This window comes from Protopterus annectens, chromosome 2.part1, assembly GCF_019279795.1.
Source record: "Protopterus annectens isolate FY-2018-M chromosome 2.part1, PAN1.0, whole genome shotgun sequence".
NCBI lineage: Eukaryota > Metazoa > Chordata > Ceratodontiformes > Protopteridae > Protopterus > Protopterus annectens.
In genome coordinates this window covers 1,512,548,353-1,512,561,981 of record NC_056729.1, presented here as the reverse complement: position 1 = coordinate 1,512,561,981, position 13,629 = coordinate 1,512,548,353, and the positions used below count along the sequence as shown (strand labels likewise).

At 38.2% G+C, this 13,629-nt stretch overlaps 1 protein-coding gene across 6 annotated transcripts in view; it reads left to right on the top strand.

Annotated features, from left to right (window-relative positions):
- PRDM16 (PR/SET domain 16) overlaps positions 1 to 13,629 on the top strand; it is a 2,576,872-nt gene that overhangs the window by 2,275,192 nt on the left and 288,051 nt on the right. For all 6 annotated transcript variants that reach the window (XM_044062971.1, XM_044062974.1, XM_044062970.1 and 3 more), the window contains one exon: positions 12,239 to 12,437. In XM_044062971.1, coding sequence (XP_043918906.1) covers positions 12,239 to 12,437 — 199 coding nt within the window. The remainder of the gene's footprint in view (positions 1 to 12,238; positions 12,438 to 13,629) is intronic.

Sequence of the window (13,629 nt, the reverse complement as noted above, 5' to 3'; positions counted from 1 at the left end):
TAGCAATACAAATAACACTGAATATTCAATGTGTAACTTACAGAGCAAATAGCAAATATCAAAGACAGTTTCCTTCAAGAACCTCTCATCTTTCACCAGTTGTCTTGCAGCTGTTTGTAAGTTACTTGGTTTTTGAAATATTAAGTACATATGGAAATTTTGTTTATTTTTATAATTACTGACAAACAGCTAGCAATATCTGGGGTATAATGTGATATAAATGGACATTGGCAAGGAACTTTCCTATCTCCCACCATGACATTTTACACCATACAGATAAGTACATAGAAATTCCTCACATGTAAGGCAGGTGCACCAGGCCAAAAAAACATAGCACAAATTCAAAAACAAAAGACGCCAGCACCTATAGAGTGATAAACACAATTTATTCCTGGTGGCAGCAAATAAAATAATCACATCAGACCAGTTTCGGCAGTTTTGCCTTCATCAGTGAATGATTCATGAACACAAATGCCACATATTTATACACTAGCAAACAATCCTCATTAAGCATTTAAAGTCATAGCCATCCCAAAGCCATATAGTTACACACTCACTAAAAATGACCAAAGGACATAATTCACAATATTTCGGTTTTATAAAAGGTCATTGAGACCTGGGGAAAAAAGAGCCCCCAATCTAATAATCCAGCTCTTTTCTTTTATGATTTAAAATACCATGACTTCTAGTTTTACTGGATTGTTCCCCCCATACTCTATCAATAATACTGAAGCGAAAGATAGCAGTATTATGGTTACAAACATGTTTGTACAGGGCATTAGTCATACGTTTGTTCCTGATATCACTCAGGTGCTCAGATATTCTAGTTCTGAGTGGCCTTGAAGTTTGCCCAACGTAAAAAGAGGAACAGGAACAGGTGGCCAAATAGACCACCCAAGCTGTTCCGCAATTAGAAAAATGATGAATTGTGTAAACTGAGCTAGTGTTTCTGCTAGAAAAGTCTTTGGTTTTCAACACATACTTACAAAAGGAACAATGTCCACAGGGAAATGAGCCCACCAATCTATCTCCTGTGATGATTAACTGATTACCCAAATCATGTGCCTTAGTCATGGATTTATAATGATTAAAGTACGACCCAAGGGTATGTCCCCGATGATATGAAAACTTACATTCACTGGTAAGAAGATTATATAAGGCCTCATTGGCCATAAGAATGTTCCAATTCTTACTGACTACTTGTCTAATGACCTGAGAATTCCTACCATAGGTGGTTACAAATCTAACAACATTCCCTGTATTACTAGTTTTCTCATTATACTGGAGTAATTCAGATCTATTTTACCCCGTAGCCCAATTGCTAGCTGATAAAATGTGTCCTGGTTTATATCCCCTACTATAGAATCTGTTTATCAAATCTGCCTTATGATATTCATATTCAACACTGAAGGAGCAAATCCTTTTAATTCTAAGAAATTGTGACTTTGGAATGTTTCGTCTAATATGACTGGGATGAAGACTGGTAGCTTCCAATAAACTATTGTATTCTGGATACTTGTGAAAGACCTGGGTTGACAAAGTATCATCCTGATTTCTACAGATTTTAACATCAAGAAATTGAATTTCTTGATGATCCATACTGAGCGTAAATTCAATGCCCCATTTATTATCATTGAGGTATTGAACAAACTCAAGAAGATATGTGGTATCAGCTCGACAGACCAGCCAGCAATCATCCAGGTATCTTCGCCAAATATCCATTTCTCCCAAATAAATATTGTGTAGGTCATCATATATAAGAAACTCCTCCAAGTAACCCATAAAAAGCTCTGCATAAATGGGGGCAAAGCATGCCCCCATCGGAGTACCTTTAACCTGCCAATAGCACTCATTCTGGAAATAAAAGATGTTTTTCGTTAGAACATGTTCTGACATGCATATTAACAAAGTATTAAATTCCAGAGGATATAACTCAGCTTTATTAAGCCAAAACTCCAAAGCCTCTTAATTCAACCATTTTATTTTCGTTGTTAGAAATGATAATGTCTAATAACTCAAAACCAGTACGGTCAAACAGATTGACAAGCTTAATAAAAGAATCAGTACCTGGTTCAATTCCCATAGGAAGCTTCCAGATCCGAAGTCCTTTGGGTACCTGCTTGAGATCTTTCGATTTCCTTAAAAACAAGTTGTCCAACTGCAAAGCTCTATATTTCGTACACAGTTTTTCATATCGAAAAATCTGTTCCTTCAAGGATGGAAAACCCAATCTTTCAACCTCCGATTCCATATTACTAAAGTCCACAAACGGCAGTTCAAACCAACGATCTTGGTTGTGCTCACCTCGCAAAACAGGAAGAGAATTAGGTAGATCTTCCACATGCCCCCTTCCTCCTTCCTGTCGGCATCTGTAGGACCCATTGGACGCACCAACACTGAGGGGAACCTCACTATTTCGAGGCAGAAATCTTATTTGATATAAGATGCACAATGAAATGGTATATTAATATATGAAATATATGAAATTTTTGATTTTAATTTAATATTTTTTTTTTTTTTTCATTATATTGTATGTACGGTGAAGTTAAGATATATATAGTTTTGTAGTATATAGTTTTACAATAATGTATTTCTATTGTTATATATTTTTGTATATAGATTTTTATGATACATATTGAAAAATATTACTGTTTTTAAGAATAGTTTATTTTGTAAAGGATATATGTTATGCATTGGAGTTTGTATGTATGGTGGTGTCTGTTTAAGGGTTAAATTCATTGAGTGATTAATTAGTTAATTATTGAATTATTGAATTATTGGTTTGATTTAATAGTTATTTAAACCCAGTGTTTTTTGATTAGAAAGTATGACTCTGATGATGCCAGTTTGTTTGGTGAAAGCGCTTAGTCTTCATTAAAGAAGTGTTTCTGCAACGTACTGGCTCATAAACAAATATTTTATCTGCTACCTAAGATACATAAGAACTTAGAAAAGCCACCTGGCAAACCCATAGTTTCTGGTATGGGCTCACTTACTGAACCCTTATCAAGTTTTTTTGACAAAATATGTACAGCCCTTACTAACTTTGGTCAGATCGAGACTAAAGGACACTACTGAATTTCTGAGAATTCTGAATGACACGCAGCTTGAACCAGACTGGATCATGTGTACATTGGATGCTACAGCCTTATATACAAACATCCCACATTGGGCTGGGCTTCAGGCTTTGGAGTATTGGCTTAATAAAGCTGAGTTATATCCTCTGGGCTTTAATACTTTGTTAATATGCATGGCAGAACATGTTCTAATGAAAAACATCTTTTATTTCCAGAATGAGTGCTATTGGCAGGTTAAAGGTACTGCGATGGGGGCATCTTTTGCCCCCATTTATGCAGACCTTTTTATGGGTTACTTGGAGGAGTTTCTTATATATGATGACCTACACAATATTTATTTGGGAGAAATGGATATTTGGCGAAGATACCTGGATGATTGCTGGCTGGTCTGGTGGGCTGATACCACATATCTTCTTGAGTTTGTTTAATACCTCAATGATTATAAAAGGGGCATTGAATTTATGCTCGATATGGATCATCAAGAAATTCAATTTCTTGATGTTAATATCTGTAGAAATCAGGATGATACTTTGTCAACCCACGTCTTTTGCAAGCATCCAGACTACAGTAGTTTATTGGAAGCTACCAGTCTTCATCCCAATCATATTATACAAAACATTCCAAAGTCACAATTTCTTAGAATTAAAAGGATTTGCTCCTCCAATGTTGAATATGAATATCATAAGGCGGATTTGATAAACAGATTCTATAGTAGGGGAGTATAAACCAGGACACATTATATCAGCTAGCAATTGGGCTACGGGGAAAAATAGATCTGAATTGCTCCAGTATCATGAGAAAACTAGTAATACAGGGAATGTTGTTAGATTTGTAACCACCTATGGTAGGAATTCTCAGGTCATTAGACAAGTAGTCAGTAAGAATTGGAACATTCTTATGGCCAATGAGGCCTTATCCAATCTTCTTACCAGTGAATGTAAGTTTTCATATCATCGGGGACGTACCCTTGGGTTGTACTTTAATCATTATAAATCCATGACTAAGGCACATAATTTGGGTAATCGGTTAACCATAACAGGAGATAGATTGGTGGGCTCATTTCCCTGAGGACATTGTTCCTTTTGTAAGTATGTGTTGAAAACCAAAGACTTTTCTAGCAGAAACACTAGCTCAGTTTACACAATTCATCATTTTGATAATTGCAGAACAGTTGGGGGACTCTATTTGGCCACCTGTTCCTGTTCCTCTTTTTACGTTGGGCAAACTTCAAGGCCACTCAGAATTAGAATATTTGAGCACATGAGTGATATCAGGAACAAATGTATGACTAATGCCCTGTACAGACATGTTTGTAACCATAATACTGCTATCTTTCACTTCAGTATTATTGATAGAGTATAGGGAGAACAATCCAGTAAAACTAGAGGTCATGGTATTTTAAATGATAAAAAAAGAGCTGGATTATTAGATTGGGGGATCTTTTTTCCCCAGGTTTCAATGACCATTTATAAAACCAAAATATTGTGAATTATGTCCTTTGGTCATTTTTAGTGAGTGTGTAACTATATGACTTTGGGACGGCTATGGCTTTAAATGCTTAATGAGGATTGTTTGCTAGTGTATAAATATGTGGCATTTGTGTTCATGAATCATTCACTGATGACAGCAAAACTGCCAAAACCGGTCTGATGTGATTAATTTATTTGCTGCCATCAGGAATAAATTGTGTTTGTCACTCTATAGGTGCCAGACTCTTTTGTTTTTGAATTTTACACGATACCCCTCAATAATATGCCGGACTCTCAGCTATGAAAATATTACATTTTCTATGGCAGGACATCCTAGATTAACAATATTAGTGTCATTTGGTTAATTGTTTTCACTTTCTAATACTACCTATTATTAGCTGATAATTCACTTGATTAAAGAAGCCAGGCACAATAAAGATTTGGACAACATAAGAATCTATGGATATAAACTGGTAGTATACAGAAATAGGGTTATAGGCTTGACTGAGTTAAGCCAGCTGCACTTCTGACTCAGGATGCATTTGCTTGATAAATTAATGGTGATGGGAAGCATTGTGCAATAAAACTGAAGGGAGGGGTAAAACTGTGTAGGTTCAAGAGGTCGACATGGGGGACAACAGTCACCCTGCAGCAGCAGTAGAGGTTGAAGGATACTGATATGAACATGACTACACCACTTCCTGTACCTCAAATGGATCTGCAAATGGGGAACACAAGAAGAAAAATTGATAACACTCACAAAGTGACATGAACAGCATTTCAGATGTATCCTGAAATGCTATACTGTACAAACACACCCCATTGCCTGAGGAGGTATTTCCACCTATGGCAGCCAACCAGATTTAAACTATACTCCTCAGCAGCAGTAAAATAAAGGAAGTACTGTTAAGCATATGTAGACAGCACGTAATACAGTGGGACATACCTTTCAACCTCTTAGAGAGTAAGAAATCTGGACAAAGCCATAAATAATGAGGGGACAAAGGCCCCAAAATAGGAACAATTGTAAAATATTGTGCTTACAGGTTTAGAAACTTGATAGAAAAACAGGTTTGCATTAGCATGAATTTTCTGGAAGGTATGAAGTCTGAAAGTCAAATGTCTGTCATTATTTTCTAACTTCAGTTGTCAGTGATTTGCAGATTTGCAGATAATTTTCCAAAAAAATTGATGAGGAACAGATAAAAAATATGAGGCAAAAATCTGGACAGTTGAGTGGTATGCAGTGGGAGATAAATGGATAAAATAAAGGTTACAATACATCTCTGACAGCATCTCATGAACATCTGCCTCCCATTGGCCCCTAGGTCAAGGTGGTTTAACCACAGGCTATCATAGTGGTCCCTGTATTCTTTCCCTGCAAGGTTGATGCCCGCAGCTGGTCATACCACACACATTCCCTGCCCTGGTGAATGAACATAGATGTTATATGCCTCACATGGTTTTCACCACCAAACACGGACAGTGCAGTGCACAGAATAAAAGTTTTACATATATCAGCACTATCTGCCCACATTAGGATTTCTATGTGGTCCATATTAGCTCAGTTTTAACTGTCACTTCCCTCTTGTGCAATACTGTTCTGAAACATAGAAATTGAATTAATGCAATTGCCATCAAAGTTATGTAGTTATGAGAAAGAAGGAAGGGAAACTGGGTTGGTAATTTAGTTGCTGCATCCCTGCAATGCTTGTAGTGTAGGAGATTGAGGTTCAATGTGCAGTTGTTTGGGTAACTGAGATATATGCAAGGGTGGACCACAATTCAGTATTCCACCTATGGTATATGCAGTGATGGTAACACAGCACCCACCCACATTTGAACATGTGTAGGTGCAGAAGCACCCAGACACCTGGACATGTCACCTGGAGGGTCAACATGCAGTCATACTGCACAACTGTGTATGCCTGTGTGTTGGGGGTAATGGTCATAGTGTATTCAGTAGTATTCTAAAAGAGGGCAAAATGGTAACTGCAGGTAAAAAACACGTGGATACCATTAAGGGCAATAGGCAGTAACAGATGTATAGTGTAGCTGAGCATGTACATCCACTAAACTACATGTTCTACCTGTAGCTATAGTGATATGGTAACTGAGGGGAGCAGGGATGCAACACCTGGCAAATTCACAACTCAGAAGAATAACATGCTACTTACTGCATTCCCTCCACTTGCATAGCATATACTTTAAGGTAAGTCAGGAACCAGATCGGGCAAGGTTTACTTCAGGATGTGAATACCATGGGAGGCCATAATAGTTACCTATATTAAGTAGGAAGGACAATTACAGATATGCTCTCCTGTGCAAGGCAGAAAGCTCAGGAGTTTGTACTGAACAAAACCACCAACAATGAAGAGGCTGATAGAGGGTGAGGATTTTTGGATGTTGCTCTCTGGGTAGGTAGACTAACCACTCATACCAAGTGGTGGCTTGGATGCAGATACAGGACAGACATCTTCTACCTTTGTGTCCACAGGCAATCCCTCGGGTTAGTCGTGACCATGCTGCTCTAATCAGGTGAAAGATGTAGAGAAGGCAGATGCTGCCATGACTCCTGTACTGTCCCTTATATGCATACAGCACTCAGAATTAACCAGTAGATGTGCAGATCAATAATCTGTACACAAACAGCAGCTATGTACACCACTGTGTAACTGGCAAATGTACTACATGGCACGAGCCAACTGCACAGTGACATGGAGTTATTGTCCCAATGAGACAATACTGCTTATAAGGGTACTTTTAATGAATGCTGCCTCCACAGATGCATCCATGTGACATATTCTGACTGCTATCCAGTATGCTTTTGCTGACTATGTGGTCCATAACTGTGGAAGAGTCTGAAGTGTCTCATATCAGAAATTAAGAGTGCTTCAGCCATATTATCAGTACCTTATGCTGACATATGGCCTAGCAGCCCTGGTCATGGGTGAAGACATTCATTGGGTTCTACCCAAGGGATGCCCCCACTGGGTGACCCAGAATATTCCTGTAATTCAAACCTATCTATGCCATGCAACAGATCTAGACCCAGCATGGCTAGCTACCATAGTGCAAACCAACCACTGTCATGTAGTGGTACATCAAACCCATCACTGAAGGATGTTATCTCCAACACCCAGCAATCCCCTGAGTACATGTCTACTGCACTTATCTTCCATGAACTGAATCTACCTCATGTTGTAGTATTGCATTTGCCTGTCATTTTATTCACACCAGCCTGTACAAGTGATGATGACTGTGCCCTGCCATCACTCCGTTGAGTGAGTTTGTTGATGTTTGATGTATAGTATCATCAGACTGCCTTGTATAGATGAGTATTACAGCATGCATCATATTATTAAGTGTTTTATGTGATATAGTCTGTTGTTGTGGACCAGTTTCACTGCTTTGCCAGTGATGTAATGTACTATTCCCATTTCTACATTATCCATAGCTCTGCTGCTCCACTGCTTTCCCCATTATCACTTACCTTGCCTACTACAGCTGCTGCTATTGTCCTGTCATGGTGTTGTCTGCCTGCACCACCTGTTTATGCAGGACCATGTTGTGTAGCATGGCACACACTACAAATATTCTGCTGCATATCTGAGGAATATGTAGTAATGCCTCACCAAATGTTGTCTAAATAGTCAGATCTACCCTTAAGAAGTCCAAAGACGTTCCACAATGTTTCTTGTTTTGGCATGGGTCATGACGTATTATTCTTCTAGTGCTGTATGTGGGTTGTAAAAGGGGAGGTCATCATCCACGGCTCAAGGGCATATGCAGCATCACTTGTACTACACAGGAAACAACATTATATGTGGCATGCATGTTATCTGTATGTATAAGCTATTCTGCTTACTATGTGCATGCAGCACCCTGTTGGAAATTCCATTGCAGAGACCACTGGTGTAGTTCAGTCATATGCCAAATGTATGAATCATGTGAACCATCTGTTTGGTGCATGGACATATTGTAGATAATATTCTGGGCATTACATATCTTTTAGGCATTACAGGCTACCTATTTATGTATCTCCATCCATCTGGACTAGGCAGGACCCTAATAACCAGATAGTTGCAGTCTGTGGTGCCAAAGACTTCAGGTAATACCACAGAAGGCAAACATGGTATGAGCTCTCTTCTCTGACAACCTTGGGAAACAAAGATGCTCCTTCACATGCTGTAATGTAATCCTGAAGAATTGGTTAAGCATACCTAACATGTCCTCCATAGGTCACTGGAAGGTCTCTATAGATAGGAAGGTCAGTGCTATGAATACTTTTGTGACCGTTGGATAGGGCATGTCATACGCACTCCTTAATTCCCCTCATGCTTGACACAATTCAATTATATCTCTGCTAGCTCTGAAAGGATGGATTATCTGCTGCTCTGACAGGTGTTGCTTTGTGGTGGACTGAATTCATCATCTTCATTAAACTCACAACGTTGCCACTTCTGACTCTGTTGGAGGCTACCAGCACATGCTGCTGAACTACTACTGCTGTCCCTAGCATGGCTGCTGTGGTGAACCGTGTAAATCATGGCATTCAAAATGGGTGAGCGCAGGCATGCAGCGTTGCCATTTTATCTGTCTCCTTATCTCTCCACCATGTTAGTCTCCTACTTTTCATGTTCCACGTTTCACTTGCATGGGATTTCTCATTCATATCACTATGTTCTTATTTCCTTGCTCTGCATATTTTATGGTTAGGATTTCTCATTCATGTGTCATTATGATCTCATATGAATGGTCTGCATATCTCATATTTTAGACCATTGCACTTTCATGCAACAGGTATCTCTAGCTCTCCCACATCCTATGCATGGCTGCTAACTGCTCTGTTTTGCACAGTACAATGCCCTTGGCCCTGTAAGAGCATTGGGAAGATAGGGCACTCAAGAAAGGGAACACTGCTGCACAGCTGTGATGGTCTCATGGCTTCAGAAATCAATGTCAGTAATGTACCCATGCACCACCAGCAGCTGGCAATCATACCTCGCTAACACCTTATGCTCCCTTTGCCCCCTCCAATTTTGTCTCTGTTTTTTATCCATGTTGGCTAAAACTGCTGCACAGAACATGGTCATGGGTAAGCACTGCAGCTTATGAAAGGTAGCTCTTCTCTCAGTTTAACTTGACAGTTAAGTTAATGTACCCAGAAATTAAACTGTGGAAGGAGAGAGGAAGGAAATGGTTGTTTGACACACATGACATTGCCTATGTGCCTATGTAGTGATCACACACTATGGCAAAAGTGGAAACTGTTAAGAACACACTTAGGAAGTTGAAATGTCATTTAGAAGGTGTAAATGTGATTCACATAAATGCAAAGTCATGTGCTGGCTCTGTAGTATAGAGATAAAGCCATGACTAAAGCCTTGATTTGAGCTTTGATTAGATGCCAGGGCACTTGAGAATCCAACTGGCAAAGGATGGGACTGGGTGACTAGCAATGCGAGACATGTATCTGAAAGAGGGGTCTAGTTAAATTCTGCCTTGGAAGGACACTCTGATGGAAGGGCTGCAAATACATTCCATACTTTGAAGGAATCTGGAAGCAGAAGCCTAGACAAAAAGGGCCTCTATTTCAACAAAGCACAGTGGGTGTGCAGAAGTGTGCAGCTGTACCAGGTTGAACATAGCAGGTGCTGCATCATAATAGTTAGCCAAAGGTGAGAGGTGTAGATCAACCACCCAGAAATCCCAGGGTCCACCAGGGATGATGCTACACCAAGACTACCCAGACTGTCTTAACTGGCCAATGAAAAATGAAGTGCTTAGTTCCAGATTCCCCTTTGGCTGGCCCCAATCAGAGCAGTGATCCAAGTCTATAACTCAGGGGATGGAGAAGTCACAGGGCAGGTCTGATGGTCACAACACAACTGTAATCTTAAAACAAGATAAAAATTCAAAGTTGTGCATTGTGTATTAAAACAAATACTACTTTTATACCACAGCCACCCATAATTGTCCAACTGAACCCCATTTGTACTGTATATCAAGTATGCCTTCAGTTTAGTATAAGTGTGGTGTAACTGCAGCACTGTAAAGCAGCTGTTGTGAATCATGCCATAAAGTTTGATTCCATCATTTGGCTGTCATTGTACCAACATCTGTATTTGATGTATACCACATTATTGTCCCAGTAGCATGGTCATGCTATGTAATTTGGACAATTGCATGAGCAATCAGAAATTCACTCCTGATATGGTACCTATGTCTGTAATGGACAGAGGCAGCCTGTAAATGGTTCATCTCCCAGGCCCCTGCTTGTACATTTGTCATCTTCCAAGCCCCTGTTTACACTTATCAAGGGCACCAGAACTTGTCAGAGATTTGGGATGCATGGTAGATTTAAAAATGTCCCACTGATTCTTAGCCTAGGATATACCTATGAGCTTATGTGTGTCTCCCTCAGACACACTGTCCCTGTGTATTGCTGCTGATTGCCCTATTTTTTAATGCACTTCACTGCCGTTTTTTCTAAATAACACCCGTGCCTTAACTGCTGATTTATTGAAAAGTAATATCTACAAACGATATTTAAACTGCAATTTGGATCAGACCAATAGTTTTCAGTATATGCTTAGTGCTGGATATATTTTTTGCATCCGTTAACTGTATACAGTTTTTAAATTCTTTTTCTAGTTGTAAGCTTCAAAGCTTCATGTGGATATTTCAGCATTTTCAGCCTCTTATAACCTATTCTGTGGCTTACAGCGCAGTGTAATGAGATATATAAGCTTAACAAGATAACATGTTATCCTTGTTATGTGTGTATAAGATGACTTTTTTACTCTGCAGTATATCAATATGCATGTGTGCATTTGTATGTGGGTGTATGTGTATGCTACATAACTTAATATCAATTAAATTGGTGCCAGAGTAACACAATTTCTATTTTCTTGAAGAAAGGGTAGCGAGATAATACCGTGAGCTGGTCAGGCCTTCCTTAAAGAAGTTTCTCCCCTGGAAAATATAAAACACAGGCTAACTGTTTAACTTGGCACACTTGTCAGGATGCTGCCTTTCAAACATTATAATAGCTGCCCTCTTTTTAATTCATTTGACCTTGACTACAATAATTTGTTATACACATTTAGAACCCTGTACTTAATATAAGAATTTGATTTTTTTTAACTACGGTACACTGTTCTCTGAATCTCAAAGCCTTTATTCTTTCATGCTACATACCAGAATGGTGAAATGTGAGCAAATCTTAAAAGAAAATCTTAATATAGCAGTATTTTATTTAGGGGGGTGTAATTTTGTATATATGCATAAGTATGTCTGAGAAAACGCTAGCATGTATCTTAGATAACTTAATATGCACCAATTTAGCTATATATTAATCAATGAAAAGTGTGTGATATAATGAATCAGAATGGGTTGCATGCATTTTGAGTGCTGTTTTTTATTACACCTTCGGAAAAGCACACACAAAGACACACACATTGTGTGTGTGTGTGTGTGTGTGTGTGTGTGTGTGTGTGTGTGTGTGTGTGTGTGTGTGTGTGTGTGTGTGTGTGTGTATGTTTATGTATAGAGAGAACCCAGAATGTTTTGTATATGTAGAGAGATGCCAGAAAATTATGCATGCTGAAGATGTGACAGTTAACTAAATTAAGAAAACTTCTTCAAGAACAGGATTCCTCACTTTACTAGTTTTCTTTCACTGTGTAGAAGAGCAGACATTTTGTTGTGGAGTATGTGGCGAACTCTTCCAGACCAAAGTAGAACTCCGTCGACATCAGAAGTATGCATGTAGTGCTGTAAATACCATATTTGAGACCCTGAATGAGGATATCAAGCAGGAAAAGCTGGAAGATGGAACAGTTCACGAGTGTAAGGATTGCGAACGAATATTCCCCAGTAAATACAGGTATGCAATGACTTTTCTCTCAGACCTTTAACACAATTATCCAGTAATTAACAAAACTTTCAGTATTTATTTAAATATAATACAGAAGAGGCAAAGGAGGCCCCGGACCACTGCTGCTAAATATCATATAAAAGTTTTAATCCAAAGTGAGCGCTTTTGTAGCTCAAGGCTACTTCATCAGACAAAAACTTACATCAGATGTGCAGTCTATATATCATCAAGTCAAATAATTAATCACCAATTGACTTAAAGGCACATAGCAAAATCATCACTTGAAGTAAGTCCAAAATATATGAACATGCATACATTCGCCTAATTTTTTATTTTTATTTATTTTATTTTATTTTACATTTGTTGACTGGGCTAGTCTAGCTGGATACATGTCCATTTTCAGTAGAGGCCCAGGGAGATAAGCTCCAAGCAGGTAAAAAGAGAAAAAATACAATACTTAAACAAATACTAAACAAAAATACAATGCTTAGAAAGTATTTAAATTGCAATACATTGGAGAATTAAACCTATTTGGAAAGAAAAAAAATGTCTATTTAAGTAAAGTGGTATAGAGTCAAAGCATAGTTTAAGATGCAAATAAGTACTGGTACACCCAAAGGTCTAAAGTTACTATTAGACAAAATAAGGAGAGAAGGAGACAAGAGAAAGGTTATAGAAGAGAAGAAAAAAAAATGCACTGGCTAGTATATGGTTGGTTTGCCTAGAAAATTGTTGCAGAGGGGACAAGGTTCATTCATTCAGCTATCTAATAATACATGAGTTATAAAAATTAATACATAACATAGACTAAATACATGGACTTAAGCTAAACCCAGAATATAAAAATACATATACTTTCCATCTAATTAATTCTCCTATCTAATAATGCATATAACAAATCTATTATAACTGTGCAAATAACCAATACATAACATTTATGAGAATAAAGACTGAAAAATACATTACTAAATGTAAAAATGACATCTATTAAAACACTACTATCTGATGCCTCTATCCATTAAAACTGGTTTAATGCATATTTTGTCACTGAGACCCTTACCAGTGTTCGCTTGTAACCTGATAATCCAACTTTATTCTTAACATCACCTCCTCTAATACTAGATTTAATCATATCTATCACTAGAAAATTAAATTCATGCTCATTGCCACATACCATAGTATGCTTAGCCAAGGCATCGGT